This window comes from Ruditapes philippinarum, unplaced genomic scaffold (assembly GCF_026571515.1).
Source record: "Ruditapes philippinarum isolate M1 unplaced genomic scaffold, ASM2657151v2 ctg473_1_1_1_1, whole genome shotgun sequence".
Taxonomy (NCBI): domain Eukaryota; kingdom Metazoa; phylum Mollusca; class Bivalvia; order Venerida; family Veneridae; genus Ruditapes; species Ruditapes philippinarum.
The window spans coordinates 129,158-152,138 of record NW_026864528.1 but is presented as its reverse complement, the minus strand read 5'-3'; the positions used below and the strand labels follow the sequence as shown (position 1 = coordinate 152,138).

The window sequence follows — 22,981 nt, the reverse complement described above, 5'->3', positions numbered from 1 at the left end:
CAAGACTTGTGATTTTATGTAGACAAATACTTACTTCATCACAAGTTTCTCATAATAGTTACTAATCTCAATCCCATCACACTTTGTTGGGTCCCTGAGTAAAAATGGTCTGATAAAACGATCATCTAAACGGTCAAACTTTTCCTGTAACACAAAAACCAAAAACTAGACATCTTTATAAATACTTTCATGATACCATTGCATGTCTACTGCCGCCATAACTACAATGAAAACAATAATTCATCAACTTAATGTTTCTTTGAAACTTTAATCAAATCTACATGGTTTAGCATTCTGCAGTTTCAGATATTCATACATAAGAATTTCAAATTTTATATTTTTAGACTTTTTTTACCTCAGTGGACCTGCTTTAACAATATGTTGCACCAATGTTAATGGTGAGCAGGATTTCCCCAATTAATACTGCTTGAAAAGCCAAGATTAAATTGCAATACATTACAATTTATTTATTTTTTTTTTTTTTTTTTTTGGGGGGGGGGGGGGATGGGGGTTATCGGCACAGTCTTTAATACTTTTATTTTGCATTATATGGCCACCAGTCAATACACATATACAGAATATAGCTACATTCAAATAATACATAATGTGAATCAATACATACCATCTTGAGAGTTCTTGATAATTTGTTAATATTAAAACGACAATAAATCAAGATCTTTGACTTTTAATGTTTTCTAAAATCTATACGTACCCTCAAAAGATATTTTCCTGACATGCCTACAATCTCCTCTATGCCTGCCATCAGATGATCGGATACCTGCAACCACAATCATTATTTTTATTAAAAGCTCAATTTGAAGAAGCTAGAAAGGTACAAGACTGTGAAAAATGATGTAAAACATAGGACATGTACACAAAAACATGTATCTCAATTTTTTTTATTTCAATCTTGAAATCCCTTAAATCTTGAAATGGACTGTTCCAAATTCAAAGAAGGGTACAAATTCAATCTCAATTATGTCTAAAAAATGGTTTTATTTTTATTTATCAAAACATTTTATTCCTATGGTTCTGTTATAGTTTCCAAAAAGTTCTTTATTGGTCAATTACCTGAACCATTTTTTGCATCTGTTTGCTCTTTGGCAATTAGTACAGTTTTGTGATTTAGTATTTTGTATGAAAGCCAAAATATTCATTTGTTTACATCTGGTAATGACAAATACTTTCATATTCACCGCTACATTCTTCAGGTGATAAGCATCATACATGCTCTAAAACTATTATTTAAATGTGATAAAACTTATGTGTGACCTTTCTAAAGAAAGAAAAACATATTTGTTTTGGAGGCATAATGCGCCTTTAAAATTAAGTTGTATAAATAGATACTATATAAATGTATTTACATGCTGATTAAGTTCTTGATAAAGGATCATATCTTTTGATGAATCTTGTAGTGACACTCTCATCTTCTTTACCAACCATTTGATGGTCCCACCCTGTAACATATATTATATTGGTAATTATTGAATTTTGTACAATAAAACAGGTGTATATACAGTTGACTCTCAATAAGTCAAATCGCTTTACTCAAAATTCCGCGTTAGTCGAAGAATTTCTAATGTCCCGTCAAATTTCCTTCTTTATCTTTGTATTTTAACTCCGCTAAGGTCAAATTTTGACTTATCGAGACGCCTGTTTAGTCGAAAAGAAAATTTGGTCCTGTCAATTAAAGTCCAACATATTTTTATCTCAATTAGTCAAAGTGTGAAAACAACCAACTGATCAAAGGTCGAAGACATCAAGGTGAGATGTTGTCACTTGTGATTCACACGTTTCATAGTAATTCTAATTGCCGGTCATCATGTATTATTAACACGTCGTAAAAGTGGCTTTAGTCAGTTTCACGATTTATTTGGATTTCGAGTTACCGAGAGTCAACTGTATATAAAAATGTTCCCTACTATGAATGAATATAATTGATATAATTTCTGTCAGCAGTTTTCGGTTAACTTATTAGTTTAAATGCAATAGTTTCTATTCTTACTTGAGTAAATGCTGTTGTTTTTTTTGTTTTTTTTCTATTTGTATAATTGATGAACATGAAGTTTTTTGTTATACCTACTTGTATAAAAGCAGTATCATTTCCTTTTACTTGTATAATTAAATACTAGGTTTTTTTATACCTACATGACTGTATAAATGCAGTATTTTTTTATATGATGGTATAAATAAAGTAGTTTTTAATACTTACTTGTATAAATACAGAATTCTTACCTGTTTAAATGCTGAAGTATTATACTTACTTATATAAATGCACTAGGTTTTTGTACATATGCTTTAATGCAGTGGTATTAAATGCAGTAGTTTACAGAATTACCTGTACAGATGCAAAGTTTCTATAATAACTTGTATAAATGCAGTAGTTTCAATACTTACTTGTATAAAAGCATTTGTTTATAAAGTTATTTAAACACTTACTTGTATAAACACTGTGAAAAAGATAACGAACAAGCTCGTTGTCATAAACATATTTTTCATCGGGAACTCGCCCTCATCTAGCAATGCAACCAGCGAGAAACAAACTGCCCCTCGTAACCCTCCGTAACTCTGAAACAAAAATAATATCAACATTATTTGTACATAAATGTTCATTGTGTGACACATAGAGGATATTGAATGAGTGAAGATTTAATTCTTAATTTATTGAGTTGAATAAATTTATATTATGCAAGCTTCACGAGAGCATAATATTGTTTTGTCAAAGATTTCAATGATTTTAGTATTTTATCTGCACAAATATAATATTCTATTTATCACATACAGTAAAAACCCGCTTTACGACCACCCCGTTTTCGAGACCGACCCGCTAATACGAACGATTTTTTAAAGACCCGATTTTTTTATTCTTTATTTTAATGGTCGCTAACCCCGATTTTGAGACCACCCCGTTATTCCGTAATACGACCAGTAAATTCAGTCCCATTTCGTAAATTCTGTACATTTGGAAACCCATAAATACGACCGCGGCCAGTTTCTCACCTTGATATTGACATGCATGCATATTGCTGAAATCTTTTTAACACGTGATGTAAACAACAGTTGTCCTAGTTTTACAACATTTAACGACATCCAATTTACGGCAGAGGTCAAGGTTACTTTGTATCAAACCCGGAAATGATCAATAATATTCTTAATTTCACACCTTTAATGTCATAACTGGAGGATTAAAACAACAAAATATTGAACAGAAAAACTTTTAATAAGTTTTTGGAGGTGTTGCTGCTATCATTATCTCTTTCGTTCCATAATTTTAAACAAACATAAACATGATACGATTAGGTTATCGGCGATGAAAACTGTGAAAATAATTAAAGGTTAATTGTTGTGTGTGCTTTGTAGTAAAATTGTGATTTAATTGAGTAAGTCGTGTCATTCTTTTAACAAGAATGTAAAAATATGTTTGTGTTTAAAGACACTCGTAATACATTTTGTACCTCTAAAGAAGTTCAAAATTTTTCTATTGTTAAAAGTAAAATAAAATAAATGAAAATAAAAAAAAAATAATAGTGTATGCTTTATATCTTCTCATTTGAAATAGGTTAGCCCAGAATTAAACATGTGTACAGTACATGGTATCCTTCAACATATTGCCTGGTTTTCTGTTTGACCAAACTCATTAATGAGACCAACCCGCTATTAAGACCAGATTTGTAAAGTCCCTTCATTGGTCTCATTAGCGAGTTTTTACTGTATCTAAATTTAGAACAGTTTACAGTAAAATAGAGTCATTTCTCAATGATGCGCATTGTAACGATATAACGTTTTATAACGCAAATAATGTCACATCAAAGTGTTATTACCCTAGTGTAATATCTTTTTTATTAAATGGGTTAATTTCAGTCCTGTGCCATGGTTTATGTGATAAACATAATATAATTATATACCTATATATGTATCACTTAATTTGTATAATAATCTTCTCATGCTATGAATTGGAACTGTTCTAAGTCAAGGATTTTCAATTAAAAAATGCTATATGTTCCAACGAACACTATTTCCCCCTGCAGGCCTTGACCTTGGTGACATTGACCTTTGTGACCTTGACCTATGTCCCCATAGAGTCTAAGTAGGCCAGGCAGCTTGAGCTTACTGATGGAAATACATTTGTGAAATTCAGATTTGTCGGTCGACATGACATGTCTCACAATTTTGGCCCTTTACAGTGGAGAAGTTGGTAGGTACTTGCAGTAAGTAAAATTTTAAATTGATATAGAATCAATTTCAGGAAAGGCACATCAATATTTGACCAAATTACAGTACACAAAATATCAAAACTATTTTCATTATTCACATGGAGATAACTCTGCAATCATATCTAAATGTAGTGAAACTAGAGTTGCCTTTCTTCTACACATTGTTCCTCAAAATAAATTGTGAGGCATCTGGCATTTCAGTCAAATTACTGGTTGGTATAGTTAAAGTAATTTGCGTTTTTCTAGAATTTGTACAGTTACTTGGTTATTCTCAGTGAGAAACTGCCAATTTTCCCACATATATCATTTAACTTGTCAATAAAGAGCAATTTATAGTAGACTTACTGTCTCTATCAGTTTTAACATTTATCGAAGGGAGGGAAGGTAACAGAGGGAATTGTCAATCTACTAAAACTCTGAAAATAACAAGAGCTTCCAGCTATTCTCAATGCTTGACAGTAAGGAAGGGAAATTACTCTGATGGTAAGAAAAAGGATATGACTCTGTAAAAAGGTAACTCATGTGTCAATGTTAGATAACAACAGAGAACAAGTGTGTGAAGTTTCAATTCATTCCCTTCAGTAGTTTTAAATATACCAATTTGCCTGTAAAACCTTAACCTGTCATGGGGACACCAACACTATGTGTGTCCATGTTAAATAACCACAGAAAAAAAAGTGTGTGAAGTTTCAACCCATTACCTTCAGTTGTTTTGGAAATACTAACTTGCCTGTAAAAAAATTAACCAAAGTGTGATGGAGATGCCAATGCAGGGGTAAGTACAATAGATCTCCCTATTCTTCGAATAGTTGAGGTAAAAAAACAAGAACAAATTCTGTAAATCAATTCATTTCAGCTTGATCATGAAAGTTATGCCCTGGCCCTTGAGAATAGTGAGGACTTTTTGATAATCAAACCCACAGAAAGGACCCTGACCTGCAGAGATAGTTGGATGGTTATACACTCAATGAGCATAAAAAACTCTGCCCTTTTCCTCGTCTATTCTCCACTCCCTGCGAGGGGTGCATGAGCCAGGGTTTCTAATGAATTCAAATAACTTGTGCACCTTAGTAGAACCACTAAAGAACCAGCTGTCACAAGACAGATTTTCAAGTCCCTATTGTGATTCATACCAACAACAACATTGGGACAAAAGATTTTTACATCAGTGATTTGAGGCACTATTCTTTGAAGGCCAAAAACTATTCAGACAATATCAGAAAACTTACAATAAAAGTAAACTTTCACTTACTATCATAAACATTTCGTCAAGTTTTATTTTACGTATTCTGTATCTATCACATCTATTGATCAAAAATGACATCACAAAGGTAACTGAAACAAACACAATAATAACATGACTGAAAGAATAATATTGTCATATTCTTATAACCCTTCACCTTCGGATTTTGTGTAATAGATTTGCCCTTCTTTGAATTTTGGAACAATCCATTTAAAGTTTAAGGGATATCAGCACCAACAGTATTAAGTCTGGTCAGACTGTTCAAACTGGCCGAGCTCTAAACTGGTAACAGAGCCACCACTTTAGATTTCTGAAGATAACAGATTTTAAGTTATCATTTTATCACCAAATGTTTCAAAATATTTTCAATACAATACATGTACAATTACAATAAATATCAAAAAAATTGTGTTTGAAGTATTCATGTTCTTCATCTGTTTTTAACAACATTGTTTCTTAAAAACAAGCTTTTGATTAATTAATTATTTAGTCAAACTATGCCAAAACATGTTAAGAACCCTTACCCCACTAAATATCTTTAATGGACTTGTCCATCTTACAATCTGGACGTAACCATTCATAATTTTAGGGAAAATTTTCAAAATAAGTACTGACGGTAAAGCAAACAGTGCAGACCATATCATGATCGGGTGGCACATGGCATTTTATGTGCCAGTTGATCATAGTCTGCACTGGTCACATGAATAAATTCAGTTGACACCAGCAGACAAAAGGCTAAATAATGTTCATTTATGGTCATTTGTGGAACAACTTCTCGTAACTTATACGGTAATTCATCACAAATGAATCAATTTCCTACATTAAACCAGTACTGATGTTACACGAGATATATTGTCATTAACCAAGCAGGACTTGAACTCTCCAACACTTCACCCATTAGGCCAAATTTCTCAACAAAAAAAATGTTTGAATATCAGTTATATAAATATAATATTATATACATACATGTATACTTACTAATAAATCTGTACAGTACACAAAGTAATGTTGTCCATAGGACAAAACCTGTATTCCAGACATGATGGGGATGTACTGTTCTCAGTCCGAGAAACAGGAAAATGATGATCTCACAGGTATTGCTGAAAAACAAGCAGATATTGTCACCACAGAGCTATATTTAAAAAGAGAGGAAGCTATGATTTCATACAATTAAAATCTGTATCAAGGATTTATTATCACTTAAGTTCATATTTTTGCGACATTTTTCCACACAATGTTTGGATATTTTACCAAAAATGTATATAATTGCGTACACTGCCATGCTATCTAAAATGTGTTGTGGTAATTTCAGGGTCTTTCAAATAGAATTTTATTTGAAACACCCAGCAACAGGTTAAGGGTTAAAGACCCTAAAGTCTGAAGAAATGTCTAAAAGCTGCATAACTGTATAAAACAAAATTAAATGGACTATATCAAAAAGGGCCACCAATCTGTATAAACAGAAAAGGGAAACAACTCTTGAATTACCACTATGATTATGACTGTAGAGGAAAAATATGGTAAATTAATTATAAATCCAGATTGAGTTTCACTGATATTTAGATGTCAGTTAACAGGTTAAGTGAAATGGATTTAAAAATGAAAATGAAGATAAAATAGTCAAGGAATGATTTAGTTTAAATGAAGTCTAAAATGCTAACAACCTAGTGTGTGTTATACCATTTTTCAACGGAAACTTAGAAACTATCTTCTAGTGAGTACTTCAAACCAATACCACGTGTACTTGAAAGAAACTGACATTAACTGGCACTTTAAAGCACCACTAGTAGGTAATTTATATACAAGAATAAAGCAAGTTGAAAACTCTTCCATTTCTATTCATGTTGAGTATACCTAAGTGTTCAATTTTACATGTTAAAGTGGACAGAAGCTTTTGACAAATTGCAGCTGCCCTGATTCAGACATTCTTTACAAATTAGCAAACTCAGCAATTTCAAACTTTGTATTATACATACAATGTAGTTCAAATCACTTCCTATATCATTTTCAGTAAGAGAATTAAAGCAATGCAAAATGTAAAACCAAGTTTAATGAGTGGCTGGCTGCATAAATCCATTAACTCTGAACATTTGCTTGTTTCATACAAATTGTTCAATTAACTATAATTTTCATAACATAAATTTTTATACTAGATCACTCAAAACTGTGTCCACACTTTTTTTTCAAGCAATATTTTATCCACATGATAAAATTCTATTTTTTTTGTCAATATTTAAAGTTAGTTCTTATTTTGATTGTGTTGAAAGCTATAAAGTTTAAGAAACACTCATGATTTTTGTTTGTTTTTTCATTTTTACACCTTTTCCCAACAGTATTTCAGTCATATAGGTGGGTAGTTTCCTAACCATCGTTCCTTGAGAGTTACATCATTACTAGACTATCTTCCTCCGCGCTAAACTACCAAAGCATCTCCCAGAGATCAAACCCACGACAGAGAGGTAACTGGATTAGAAGTCATCGACTCTAACCCCTTGACCACGGAGGCGGTTGAAACTCTCTTGCACTCTTGAAACCTTCTTGGAAACAACCAGTACTAGGCAATGAATGTACAGTTTCTTGCAGAAGGAAACAACGGCTTGCATGTGATGGGGCTTAAACCCATATGGCCAGCAATCTTTAAGTCACAAGTCCGACACATTAGCCACTCGGCCACAAATTTATTTTATTTCATTTGTGCTGGAAGTTATAAGTTTACTGAAACACTCTTAAATTTGTCCTTGAAACAAACCATTAAACAATAAATATAAACGTTCTTGCTCAAGGAAACAACAGATTGCCCCTGACTGGGCTTGAACCCATGTGGCCAGCAATCCTTAGATTACTAGTCTGATACGTTAACCATGCCGCTACTTGAAAAACTTGGAAAATTTGTTAATTGTAGACTACCACTTTAAACATCTTAAAATTTTGCTAACTCATCTGGATGCCTGCAACTTTAATAATAAAAAATATTTTATAATATTATGATGATATAATCAATGTAAGATAGAGGTTTCTCCATAAAATCTTACCTTATGACTTTGGCAAAAAACTTGCAAGCTAATTTGGATTTATTGGTGATATTGTTGAAGGCATATTGCATTTGTGTCAAACCACATCCTATTATGCTGAAATGAAAATAATTTTTTTATGTGTGGTTTTTGTACAAGTTATCTGCCATTACTTGCAATATTTGCTATATTTATCACCTGGTACTGAGTTACTAACAACACTATTTTTGTTTATTTTCACCTCTTTTTTGGTAAGTTAAGTGGATTGTAAATGCTATTTGCAAATGTATAAATTATTTTCTTTGTTCACTTCACAATGCTTTACTTTTAAATACATTTACATAAATGCATGCTGCTTTAAATATGATATACCCACACATAAACACACAAATCCATAATTTACCTAATAATCCCTGAGAAATGAAACATTTCTGCTATAATGTACGACTGATAAGCGAAGCCGAATATGATAATCGGTTCCACAACCTTCACATTGTTCGTAAACCTGGTGAGGAATGATGATAAAAGTCCCGTTGCAACTCCGATAAATATACCCCCAAACACTACCACTAGAAACTTTACTATACCAAGCACTATCTGAAATAACAAACACAGAAAATGTTTCAGATAAATTTCATAAAACTTGAATTATGCATTTTAAAATCATGGAACATTATTTTTAAAAGACAGTCCATTTTGAATTCTACGAACATGTGATATAGTTATGTTTGTTGGACATTCCAAAGATCTTATGGCGATTTAATTTCCGGCTTTATTGGTTGAGGAATACAGTTTTGTATGTCAAACATCCCTTTTATATTAATTCATAGGCAACTTCTGCAGACAGTATTAATTTTGCCCTAACAATATGTAAAATCATTTTATTTGTAAAGTTGACATCATTTTTACATTTTTTTTTAATTTTCATAAAAATCAAAACAAATATGGTGGTGTACAGCTTTAAGATGACCTTTTACACAGGTATGACTGTAACATTATCATCTGTTATTTCAGCGTACCTGATCAGCTTCTATTGTATCCATTCTACTGTAAATCTGCATGACATTATATAAAACAACAGTTACACCATCATTTAATAGAGACTCTCCAAACACCAGAAAATACAGCATATTGTTCACGCCCACTTCCTGGAATATTGCCAATACCTGAAATAATAACGAGAGTTCAGATGAGGCAGGGCCACATACGCCCACTGGCAAATTCTTAAGAGATGGTATCAATGACAAAAATTAGCCTTCAAATAGGACAGAAAAAAATTTTGTAAATAGCAAAAATGCTGTAAATACCTGTTGCATCAAAAAAAGGTGTCAAATTTATTGTTGTAATTAGCACAAAATTTTTGCTGTAAATATCCATTGCATAAAAAAATGCTTTATTTGTGAGTTTTGTGACATGTAACATGTATAACAAACAAAACCTGAAATAGTCACATGTTCTTGTAAAATGCAAATATTTATTGTCTTTGTCATCTGATGCTGAAAGGTCAAGGTAACCCACACTTACAATATTGTATTCAATGTTCTTAATATGAAATATTCATTAAATGTTACAGACATGTTATTTGTGTACACAACTTTACAGACTAATCACATATAATATTCATATTTGTTTTGAAGCTGCTGATTTCCCTGAAGGTATCTCTAATATAGCCGTGCAGTTAATGAGAATGACTTGTAACCTTAGGATTGCTGGCCACATGAGTTTGAACCCTATCATGAGGCATCGAAAATTATTTTCAGTAACTTGTCCTGCAGGATGAGTAGCTTCTAAATCCAATTGGCAGGCAACAGTTTTCTACTAGCCCTGCATCGAGTTCTCTTAAATTCTAACTGTAATAACGAATGGACAAGTGGAAATTTTTATTTCTGCCTATCAAACATAAGCTGTTGTTTCCTTGAGCAAGAATTATTTCACTAATTGCTTAATACTGGATAATTTCAGGAGTGGATTGGAGAATGTGTGACATTGTCTATAAGATTACTTGAGTTTCCTTCACAATCAAACAAAACTACAATTCTGTAATAAAGTAAATAAGCATCAAAGGAGACAAATTCTTTTAACAAATGGAAGAAAAATTGTCCTGCCAAGGGCTTAAACTTAAGATCTTTTTCCTGTTTGTCTGTTTTCTGCTTTTTATACCAATCGTAACACATAATTTGGTCAAGTCTCAATGGATATTTATAATCTACCTTATACCAGCTTTCCTGGATAATTAACCAGTTAACCAGTTATTACTGATTTCTCAGCAACTAACCAACTGCTAACATCATATCTGATATCTGACTCAGCTGTGAGACACAAAAGGACCTTTAGACTCAATATCTGGAATTAACTGTCACAGAGAAACTACGCCTTGCCAAAGGATCAAACCAGCGACCCCCGGATGACTAAATCTATTCTCCTGAGAGGCACCAGATGGAGTGTCCGTATTTTATAAGTATCTCAAGCAACCATAATAACAAAACAATTATACAAGAACTCAAACTTACAGCCACAGGATCCACGGCTACTATAAGGGCACTGAACACAAGTATCTGTACAGGTGTGGCCTGTGGGTCTTCCATAGCACCTACTTTAGCCAACCCAACAAGGCTCAAACCTGAAAAAAAAATTTAAATCCTTTGTCATGAAACAAGTTTTCTCGAGACTGAAAATATGTTCTTCAGATTTTAATATTTCAAAAATTCCATTTAATATTAAGGATACAACTGTACTTCTAAATGCTAAAATCGATAAAAATAATGTATAAAATACATTAAATTTTAGGCATTTTTCTTCTTCAAGATTGAAGACTGTTTTTTTTTGGTTGGGTTTAACATCACACCTGAACATTGTACAGGTCATATGGTGACTTTCCAGCTTTACTGACATCTAGCAAGATCCAAGGTTTATTTTTTTAAATACTCTCAAAATTAAGTTATTATATATAAACAAACACTAAACGTTGACAAATTATAAATTATACAATATATGTTAAGATAATTCTGACACATTACATTCATGCCAATGCAGTATTCATGAAATAAATTTCATGAAAAAAATGTGAAAAACATGCTATTAGTAACTTTTTCCCCCATAAATAAAATACATTCAACAATTTATTCCTGGATCATCCAAAATTCACCTAGAAGCCAAACTATCTCAAAATTTACAGAAACCATTTCAGGGTTTTCATTATTGATTGATTGGGGATCCATATTATCTAATGAAATGCTGGTTGAATTTCCTGTCTGTAGATTAAAATATTTCACGTGATCTTTGGCTTAATCGGTTGTTTTCATCGGCATCTCAGATAACAGTTAAAATGAAAACCCTGCATTTCTAAGCATGGCAACAATATGGAATGATTTTCCTCCAGACCTTTTGTTGTTATATTATACTCACCTATAGCAAAGCATGCAATCACTGTGCCCTAAAACAAACAAAAACATGCGGTTGATCAAACAAAATCATGCTATTCATTAAACATATTAAATTATTTATTGAGTTAAGGGTAATGCATCCATTTCTACAAAGTTCTGAAAATTCGTATTTGTATTTACTGTATCAGGCATTCATTTTTACAAATTCTAACACAACCCAAATTTTTTCTCATAGAAGGACAGAAAGTGTGTGTAAATGTGCATTAGTGTCCAACTTTATTTGTCATCCAATGAAAACACTGTATTTTTTTAAAATTGTGTGCGTTAATTTTCATAGAAGTACAAAAGCCGATACTATATCGAATTACGTTCATAGTCAACTTCTATTTTTCATAGTACTTCATAAAACCGCATAGTGACGTAATATAGTGAATGATAATGAGGCCAAATAAAGTTTGACACTAAATATGTTAGTATTCATCCGTGCTGTTCTACAGAAATTAGAAACATTCTCCTGTCGCTATCGCTCCCGTCAAAGTTTCTAATTTCTGTAGAACAGCACGGATGAACACTAACATATACATAAAATCACTGTTGACGGTCTATTTTTAGACATGACTTAACCATTAAAATTGTGACGCGCCGAAAATAAGCATAGAAACAAATTGGGCAAAATTTAGATTGACATCAGGTACAGCAGCATTTATTTGTTGAAGTTCTTTTAGAATCAAAATAATATATCCCAAGCAGTGATTTTATTGCTTAGAATGATCTGAAATTTTGCACACAAGTATTAAGTCTAGACCTACATCAAATGGCACACATAAGTCTCGATAAAGAAATATTTCCAGTTCTTTCATGTCAAAAGACCTCAGTGGAGTCCCTTTAAACATTAACTTCAGTCTTGGGGGAAAGCTTTTAAAACATCAAAATCTACACTTTACATTATTGTTAGAAGTCTAGACAGTTGTATAGATAATTAATTAAATATAAAACATGTCAATATCACTATGTTTTAGTTTAAGCAGATCTCTAAGTTATTTAGTTTGAATGAACGGCATAAAAGCTTGAAACTTATTTAAATCAACCCATATCCTAGTCAACATCAAATTGGTGAGACAAAAATATCATCTGTTTTAACTTCACTATGTTAAAAACATAAAAAAATTCTTGCATAGATCAGCTGGGGCATTTTAAACAGAACAATATACAAAAGAAAATAAAATAATTGGATAATATTTGTGCTATTCTTAGAATGAGATTTGAGTGAAAGGCATTGCAACACTTTTCACATTTAATTACAATAATAATGATTATTTTGGAAACAATGAGCTGAAATTTTGCACACAAGTTATTGTTCTAGACCTGCATCAAATGACACATTTATTTCGAAAAATTATTTCCAGTCCCATCTTGTCAAAAAACCTCAGTGGAGTCCCTTTAATGTAAAATTTTACGCTTGAATAGTTTACAGTACAGACCACGATCATGGCTGGATTTAGGTTCCACCAGCAAGGTAAACGTATTGACAGATATATTTTTCTTTACTGCAGCAGTTTTCTGTTATGTGTTATAATTGTTATTGTTGTTGTTGTTGTTAGTGTAAAGCCTACATGTGCATTAGGTGCCGGGTAAATATTACCACACTTCAAGGGCAAAGGGAGATAAATCACCTTCATTCAAACAAGGGTAAGTTAAATAAGCTAATATTCTGCAAAGGATATCATACTGCAAACCATTAAGTCATATTATTTACTATTAATCTAAAAATTTGTAGACTACAGCTGCCCATAATGATTTTCCAGACAGACAATTCTAGTATCAATTTTTGTATATATTTGATTCTGCACTTCAATAACTATATAAATTTTCACTGTTTGTCTATACTTAACAATACAAGTTTTATAGTCAAACAATCACTTTTTGTTATACACACAATTTAGACAACTTATCATTTTTCATCTATACTGTACTTGATTCTGTTCTTCAATCACATTGAAAAATGAATGCTAATCATCTATAGTTCATTCTGCCCTTGATTAAAAATAGACAAATTATCACTGTTCACCTATACTTGATTTTTCTGCCCTTTGGAGGGAGTGAATAACAATACATGTTTTAAACAAATAGCTCCTGTTCATTTATACTTTCTTTTGTTTTTCCAAAAACTTTACATGCTAACATTATAGACAAATTATCAATGTTTTTCTATACATCATTCTGCACAATGCTTTATACATGAAGACACATTATCGCTTTTCATCTATAATTCAATCTGAGAATTATGTGTTTTAAAGACTAATCATCACTCTTTACCTATACTTGATTCTGCAATTCAATTACTATACATTTTTGTTACATTGATTTCTTTCTAAATACCAATCAATATAAATACCAATGTTATATCCCAGAAATCTCCAGTGATAATAGCCAAGTTAAAGCACTCAGAAAATAATCTTTCTAGATTGAATGAAAGAACAAAGGCTCACGCTTCACAAGAAATCCTCTTCAAAGGAAAATGCAACATCTGATTTTCCCTTACTATTTTGGTCAATGGAAATTATTTAGTTTTTGTGTTAACTTAAAACAGAATAATTATGTTATGAGACTATGAGACTGTTTAATGTTTTTACTTAATATCATATTTTTAACATTAGCATAACAGAAACAAGAGCCACAGCAGGGAGGGGCAATGCTCAACTTGTTAGTTTTTTCTTTTTTGTCATTATTTTCAAGAACCTATACATGTATATATGTAAAAATGTGTTTAGGATTATAGTCATTTTAAGTACCTCAATTAAGAAATTTCAATGATTTTCAAGTATCTGGAGATGCTTTGGTAGTTTAGAGAGGAGGAAGGTAGTCTAGTATTGGTGTAACTCTCCAGGAACGATGGTTAGGAAACTACCCGCCTATATGACTGAAATACTGTTGGAAAAAGGCGTAAAATGAAACAAACGAACAAACAATCAAAGATATTGCAAGGATCTATTTATAGATATTTTAAGGATCTATTTATAGATTTTTTCAAGTATCTATATATAGATTTTTCCATGATCTATTTATAGATTTTTCAAGGACCTATTTATATATTTTTTAATGGATCTATTTATAGATTTTTCAAGGATCTATTTATAGATATTCAAAAAACTTACCACAACAGAGAACATAATTATGCTGCCAAGATTGTCTGTAAATGTCCTGTCATGTAAACTAAATGCTGCCTCAAGTATAATTCTGAAACAATGTGAAAATTAAGTTATAATAGATCCTGTAGAAAAGTATCTCATCAAAATGTAAGAATTGTGTGAATAGCCCTAAAAGATCAGTTAATATAGAAGTAAGTATTGTCAATAGCTTCAGAATTAAGAATAATCAAGAAAGTTTGTTTGTAATCCTTAATAAGCTTGGAAAAAACCCACTTTTACTGAGTTCTCAGGATAACACCTATTCCTAACTCTGTCTTGCTGCACTTCTGTTGTTAATTTGATTGCAAATATTATACCATCACTATAAACAAAACAAGTTGGCACTAACTTTGAAAAAAAATCAAAATGAATTTTTTTTTTAAAAAATCCTACAGTACATTTACTTTGTGAAGAATTACAATAGAGTGCAGTGGATACTTGTATTGAAATTTACACTGTCATTAAAATTTTAAAGTTAAGTTTAAATCTAATGTATATGAAATATTATTATTATCATACTTACGGGGGTAAAAGATACAGGAAAAACTGATCTGGCTGAAAGAACTGTTCTAAGTCATCTCCTGTCCCAGAAAGCCTTCAATATTAAAAAAGATTTTATTGGAAATTATCACAAAACATGGTTAGATTCATTTTTGTCATTTTCAAATAAACTGTAAAACTGGGCATTTTTTTTTCTTTTCCTTCGGTCTTCAGGCATAAAAGGCACCTGAATAGAACCACTGCCCTTTGTCTCATTCCATAAACTGGTTGGAAACTAGTAGCTTCCTAACTTGAAAGAATTCTTTGATGGGATTCAAACCATCAGCTGTATAGAGGCAAGTGGTTTGAAGTTAAGGAGCAAAACCGCTCACCCATGGTTGCCTCTTAATATTATCTAATTGAAAGAAGAGAACCTCTGGTGCCTCTCAACAAATAATTTCAGGCTTATACATAAAAGAGTTTGAAGTCCCTAAAAGAAATAAATAGTGTGGGCAATATGAATTAAAGTGAAAAACTTCAACGGCTTTGGCACAGAATTCCTTGTTTTTCCGTAGTCGCTTGTTTACATGAAATGACAAATGCACAAATATGTGTACAATCATGCATCAACATATTCTGCAGAAATAGAAAAGCTTTCCTATCTGTATAAACAGGAATGTTTCAATTAAAATACTAAATTGACAGATTGTACATTATTTATAATATATCGCACAGTTAATTTTTTGCCAGTAAAATTTTGCAGTTTTATAAATATTGCTGTTATATATATAAATAAGTAAACATTAGGTTATATTAATCAATACTTACAGAAATATTGCACCAAATATTACACCGAGAAAGATCAAAATACTGAAAACAGAAAACAATTTTTTTTTTTCACTATTTGCTTTAACACAATACCAACAAGCAATGCCTGAAAATGTAAAATGGATTTGTCCTGCTTTTGAATTTGGAAGGTTCCAATGTTAATTTGAGGGAGTTTACTACCAAAATTATTCAAAATCATACATTAACCCTTAACCTGCTGAATTTGTATAATGGATTTGCCCAGCTTTGAATTTGGAACAGTTCATTCAAAGATTAAGGGATTTCAATATCAAAATACAAAAGTTAGACTGCAAGGATGTGCAGGCTGTAAGGCTCCCACGTTTACAATTTTTTCTAAACGTTTACACGATTGCTAAGAACCGAAACGATGCCGTTTAAACGATGGTTCCTCTATATACTATACACACCATGTATTTGAGTCGCCAAATGATGTCTTTCTTTCTATGTTTAATACACTTACAAATAAAGAATGTGCAGGGCTCATCACAATTGAGTAAGCACACATTTTTTGCATTGTAACCCCTTAATGCTGTGTGGAGGGTTGTAAACACCCATTTTCCGTTTGTTTACTTTGGAATAAACCACTAGATCCATGATTACAGGCAATGATTTAGAAATTTTGTAAGACAATACAGTCATTTCGATTAAACGGTTAACAATATCGTAAACGTTTATGAATGAAAATCGAAACAAATCCGTTTAAACGTGTAATCGTGGGGGCCTTTAAGCAGGCTGGCCTGGCTCTATACTGGTGGCAAAGACTAAACCACTTTTGGTGCCTGGAGCTGGCCAAAGGTTAAGGTATTAGGAAAATCTCTGATTTATACAGTATATTCAATTCTATAAACTTTTAACGTGTTTTATAAAAATAAATTAAAATACTGCATTATGTCTTTGGTTACTGTTATACGTTAAGATCGGATTTTTTGACATTTTTTTTTCTTGAATACCGTGCACAATTAACCTCATTTCAATCACAATGGAAACAGATAAAAGTTAATGTCGACATGAATAAACATGCATTAGTGACGGTAATTTTACCGTCAAATTTCATTGCAAGTCAAGCAGACGACACAGTTCCCATGACGATTGCTTCCTTTAACGATGCTTTAGTACGGATGATATAATTATTCGTTAAAAGAAACAACAACTTTTATAAAGGAAATGCAGACAAAGATTGTTAAAAAACAATTTTCCGTGATTATTGTTTACGGCTCAAATCTTTCCTGTTTTCCACCTCATTAATGTGCATCATTTTATCAAGGACGCCAGCGCAAGAATTTCCCAACAGATTTCTAAATAAGATTTATTTACCTTCTTGAAAAATCCAGAACAATATTTCCACTGACAATGAAAATTTTAGTAGTTTTGGAGACATCAAATTATATGCAAAAACTAACACGTAGTGCAATGATCAATCTGAGGCCATTTTAAGACTCTCACAAGTCAAAAATTTTCTTGGTTATGAGGGGGACTACTGCCCTTTTTCAAACCCCCAAACAGAAGGGTGCACATCCCACATGAAGGGGGCACATCCAACACAAATTATTACTCTTGAATCTTTTGACTTTTCTTAAATTCTTAGGTCATTCTCTAAAGATTGATTTTCTTGAAATATTTTAGCTCATCTGCAGCCATGTAGCTTTGATTGACAATGATTATTATATAACTAAAACAAAGGAAACCTCTATAAGCTAACTTTTCGATGGCAGAGCTTCAAGAATTTAACTGTCAACTGAAACCTTATTAAGAAATTATTCTTTTACAAGAGAGATTAATTAAAGAATTCAAACAGTGAATTGAAACCTTGTAAAATAATGATATAAAACTGCATGTAAAATCCTTACCATGATTCTGGAACTTTTGACGACATGAAATTGGCATGGTGGAATCCTGTAATAGAAACAAGACATTTTAAAGGATGACAAAAATTTTACCAGCATGTCACTATGGTATTCATAAAAAAATAGCACAATTTTATTCTAAATAACAATGCCTGGACATATAAATCATGGGCAAAACTTGTGTGTTCACTTAATTTAAATCAAGAGAAATAGAATTGGTTTTCCAAGAAATTCATTTTGTTGTTTTTTGTTGTTTGGCTGAAAAGTTTATGTTTATTGTAAATGTTACACATGGCAATATTTATGGCATGATAATCAGCTCAACTTGTTGTGAAAATCTTCATTGTGTACCTTTGATCATTTCTCTTTTTTTGAGACAAGTTCAGGCGTCTGTGTAGAACCACTGACTTGCCGTGAGCTTAGTCTGCATGCACATCTTCCACACATGACAAAAAAAAGTTTCCTGGCGTGATTTATCCCACACAGTGGTATAAGGACATTAAGGCCTCAAAGTCAGCAAATAGACAAATTCAAAGTAGGGCAAGTCCTTTATAGAAAATCAGTTGGTTCAGGGTAAAGATTGCTTACTTTCAAGCCTTTGCTCCTTTCCACTATGGGTTTGAACCACACCAGAAAACTTTCAAGAACATTAAAGGGACTCAGCTAAGGTTTTTTAGATAACAATTTTTCAAGATTTTTGTTCCATTTGGTGTAGGTCTAGACTTAAATAACTTTTGTACAAAATTTCTGGTCATACACTCTCACCGTTTTTCCAAAATAATTACATTAATTGTGGAGAATTGCCTAAAATTGAAGAGTTATGCAAGGCTTTTCACTTAAATAAGACTAAGAAAAGCACAAAAATATAATTTTCAATTTATACTGTGTATATTTTCCTGAATTACCTTGTGATGTAAGTGCCCCAGCTGACCTATGTACGAAATTCAAATTTTATGTTTTTATTGTTTAATGAACCTCAGTGGAGTTCCTTTAATAGCAAAATCCTGCTAAATCTGAAATCTATACTTTTAGAACATGCAAAAATAAAATTTCATCAGACAGATCCATCAATATAACACAGTCCTGTGGGTAGACTATTATTATTTGGTCTACTTAAAAACAATCCTTAAATTAAATTTCAGCTGTGCACCAGGAAGCAATAATATTGTGATATTTCAAATAGAGGCAGTGCTAATATAGAATTTCATTCAATAAGACCATGGCTAGACATCATGTAAAATGAAAATTGAATTATTTGCTGCAGAAGCTGCTCTAATTCAGTTGGACATGCTCAAGTCACACTTAATAAAATTGATACTTTATTCAATACCTAATCTAATAAACAGAGCCTACTGGATCGGTGCATGGCAGCTATATTAAATCTGAAGGGTATTTTACATAAGGTTCTTTTAGACTACATTTTGTATATATATATCTAAATGCTCCGTTTTTTTCTACAAGTTAAAATATTTTATGGGTTAACAGTTTTGGTGGAAAGACAAAAAGGCCCGAAGATTAAAGTGTTATCATTTTCGGTTAACATCATCAAATGTGGTAGCTTAACAGGTGTTGCATGGTAAAAAGGAATAACATTTTAGGTTAACATTTTGATATGGAGCAAGCGTTGATTAAAGAGTTGACATTTTCCATGTTTCTAACATTTTCTACAGGTTAACATTGCCAAAAAATGTATTTTCTAAGTCAAAAACGTTACAAACTTTCATGATAAGGTATCTCCAGTCATTTTAAGCAGAATTTCTACATTTCTTTTCATTTGTACAAATGAGCCGCGTCATGACAAAACCAACATAATAGGTTTGCGACCAGCATGGATCCAGACCAGCCTGCACATCCGCGCAGTCTGATCAGGATCCATGCTGTTCGCTTACAAATCCTATAACAAGTAGAGAAACTGATAGCGAACAGCATGGATCCTGATCAGACTGCGCGGATGCGCAGGCTGGTCTGGCTCCATGCTGGTCGCAAACCCATTATGTTGGTTTTGTTGTGACACGGCTCAACACTCTTGTACATATCCCACTTTTTCATGTCTTTGGACATAATTCAATATTATCTCACACATTCCTATATTGTTATGACTCTACCCAATCCATTTTCTCATTTATGATCTATGCATATGAGATGCCGTAAAAAAGTAATATACATGATTGTATATAATCAGTTCAATAAAAACAATCCCTTTTCTTTAGCTTTCGACATTTTGTCTTCTTTCAGAAAAAAATTTGACCTATAAGAGTAATGTCATTGAATAAACTAGACAAGAGGGCCATGATGGCCCTGAAGTCGCTCACCTGTATATAGGCCCCCGGAGCGAGGCCAGTTTAAAACCCAGGGCTTTTATTTGAACAAACTTGGTAGACACCCATTAGAAGATGGTTCATGCTAAACATCTAAGGTCTAGCTGGTCAAGTTTTTTCTTTACACATATAGTTAAAAACAATGACAAAACCTGGGGCAGGGCCAGTTTTGACCCAAGGGCTTTTATTTGAACAATCTTTGTAGACACTTACTAGAAAATGTTTCATGCTTAATATCTAAACTCTAGCTATTCGGGTTTTTTCAAAGAAGATTTTAAAGTTTTTGCTATACACATATATGGAAAATCAATGTCCCCCGGGGCGGGGCCAATTTTGACCCAAGGGCTTTCATTTGGACAAACTTTGTAGACACTCACTAGAAGATGCTTCATGCTTAATATCTAAACTCTAGCTATTTGAGTTTTTTCAAAGAAGATTTTTAAGTTTTTGCTATATACACATATAAGGAAAATAAATGACCTCCTAGGCGGGGCCAATTTTGACCCCAGGGCTTTTATAAGAACAAACTTAGTAGACACTCACTAGAAGATGTTTCATGCTTAGAATCTAAACTCTAGCTATTTGGTTTTTTTTCAAAGAAGATTTTTTAAGTTTCATGCTAAATATCTTAGCTCTAGCTCTTTGGGTTCTTTAAAAGAAGATTTTTTTAAGTTTTTCTATATGCATATAGGGAAAATCAATGACCCCCTGGGGCGGGGCCAATTTTGACCCCAGGGCTCTTATTTGTTAAAAATGGTAGACATCCATTAGAACATGTTTCATGCTAAATATCTTAGCTCTAGCTCTTTGGGTTCTTTAAAAGAAGATTTTTTAATTTTTTACTATATGCATATAGGGAAAATCAATGACCCCCTGGGACGGGGCCAATTTTGACCCCAGGGCTTTTATTTGAACAAACTTGGTAGACACCCATTAGAGGATGTTTCATGCTAAATATCTTAGCTCTAGCTCTTTGGGTTCTTTAAAAGAAGATTTTTTAAGTTTTTCTATATGCATATAGGGAAAATCAATGACCCCCTGGGGCGGGGCCAATTTTGACCCCAGGGCTCTTATTTGTTAAAAATGGTAGACATCCATTAGAACATGTTTCATGCTAAATATCTTAGCTCTAGCTCTTTGAGTTCTTTAAAAGAAAATTTTTTAAGTTTTTACTATATGCATATAGGGAAAATCAATGACCCCCTGGGACGGGCCCAATTTTGACCCCAGGGCTTTTATTTGAACAAACTTGGTAGACACCCATTAGAGGATGTTTCATGCTAAATATCTTAGCTCTAGCTCTTTGGGTTCTTTAAAAGAAGAATTTTTAAGTTTTTCTATATGCATATAGGGAAAATCAATGACCCCCTGGGGCGGGGCCAATTTTGACCCTAGGGCTTTTATTTGAACAAACTTGGTAGACACTCACTAGAAGATGTTTCATGCCAAATATCTAAGCTCTAGCTCTTTGGGTTTTTTAGAAGAAGATATTTTAAGTTTTTTCTTTTGGTTGCCATGGCAACCAGAGTTCTGCATGGAATTAAATTCTTTGAACAATTTTCAAAGGTGACCACCAAAGGAACATTCCTGTGAAGTTTGGATGAATTGGCTTAGTTGTTTATGAGAAGATGTCATTTAAAGTAAAAGTTTACGGACGCCTGACGCCGGACGAAAAGCGATCACAAAAGCTCACCCTGTCACTTTGTGACAGGTGAGCTAAAAAACCTAATCAATTGAAATTTCAGGAGCTCTTCCAAGCATTTAGGCTAACCGTATAAAATACCCCATTTTGTACATTACAGCTCAGTAAATAAGCTCGCCCAAAGACCGACTTATAATGCTTTATACATGACGAGTTTTACTACTTTCATTTGACAAGATATTTCTAAGATGCACGTTTCATTAATCCAGTGAGAATTGCAAGAGTGTAGACAAAAGTTCTGACGAAGATTGACATTCTAATACAACAAGGAGATTTGTATGCGTGGGTCTCGTGAAATACGATATATACCTCGTAGAATACTGATACTTTCCAATTATTTTCCTTGCCTTATATGGGAAACACTCGGTATCAATTGTTTCGCAACACTTTAAAGTTGTGGGTTTTAATTATTTCGTCACAAATTAAATCAGAATCTCAATATGCTATGCAGGCTGTTGTCTATGCATTGTGATACAATTTGTGCATGGAAGTACCATTTCTTGAATCCACAAGATAAAATAATTTTTACTTCAGGTTACAATTTTTTTGTCTTTTTTTTAAATTTTCAAGTCAGTTATATCTCTTACAAATACAAAAGAATGGAATTTCCAAAATAAGTACTAACTTAAAATAGTAAACAGTAGAGATCACTATCAGACAGCACAGATGGGAAGAACCTTGACCCTTTAAATCTTAAGGTTAAATGTTGTACGATAAGTGCATTGGGTTATTTAAATATATTTGTATAT

At 32.5% G+C, this 22,981-nt stretch overlaps 1 protein-coding gene across 7 annotated transcripts in view; it reads right to left on the bottom strand.

Moving 5' to 3' along the window:
* Window positions 1–22,981, bottom strand: part of LOC132725951 (sodium/hydrogen exchanger 4-like) — a 79,637-nt gene that overhangs the window by 14,952 nt on the left and 41,704 nt on the right. For all 7 annotated transcript variants that reach the window (XM_060711172.1, XM_060711177.1, XM_060711179.1 and 4 more), the window contains 15 exons: window positions 18,216–18,261; window positions 16,348–16,389; window positions 15,563–15,634; window positions 15,007–15,088; window positions 11,874–11,901; window positions 10,979–11,088; window positions 9,488–9,634; window positions 8,872–9,065; window positions 8,490–8,585; window positions 6,436–6,557; window positions 5,467–5,549; window positions 2,440–2,568; window positions 1,365–1,457; window positions 713–778; window positions 35–144 (listed from right to left, as the gene is read on the bottom strand). In XM_060711172.1, coding sequence (XP_060567155.1) covers window positions 35–144; window positions 713–778; window positions 1,365–1,457; window positions 2,440–2,568; window positions 5,467–5,549; window positions 6,436–6,557; window positions 8,490–8,585; window positions 8,872–9,065; window positions 9,488–9,634; window positions 10,979–11,088; window positions 11,874–11,901; window positions 15,007–15,088; window positions 15,563–15,634; window positions 16,348–16,389; window positions 18,216–18,261 — 1,420 coding nt within the window. The remainder of the gene's footprint in view (window positions 1–34; window positions 145–712; window positions 779–1,364; window positions 1,458–2,439; window positions 2,569–5,466; window positions 5,550–6,435; window positions 6,558–8,489; window positions 8,586–8,871; window positions 9,066–9,487; window positions 9,635–10,978; window positions 11,089–11,873; window positions 11,902–15,006; window positions 15,089–15,562; window positions 15,635–16,347; window positions 16,390–18,215; window positions 18,262–22,981) is intronic.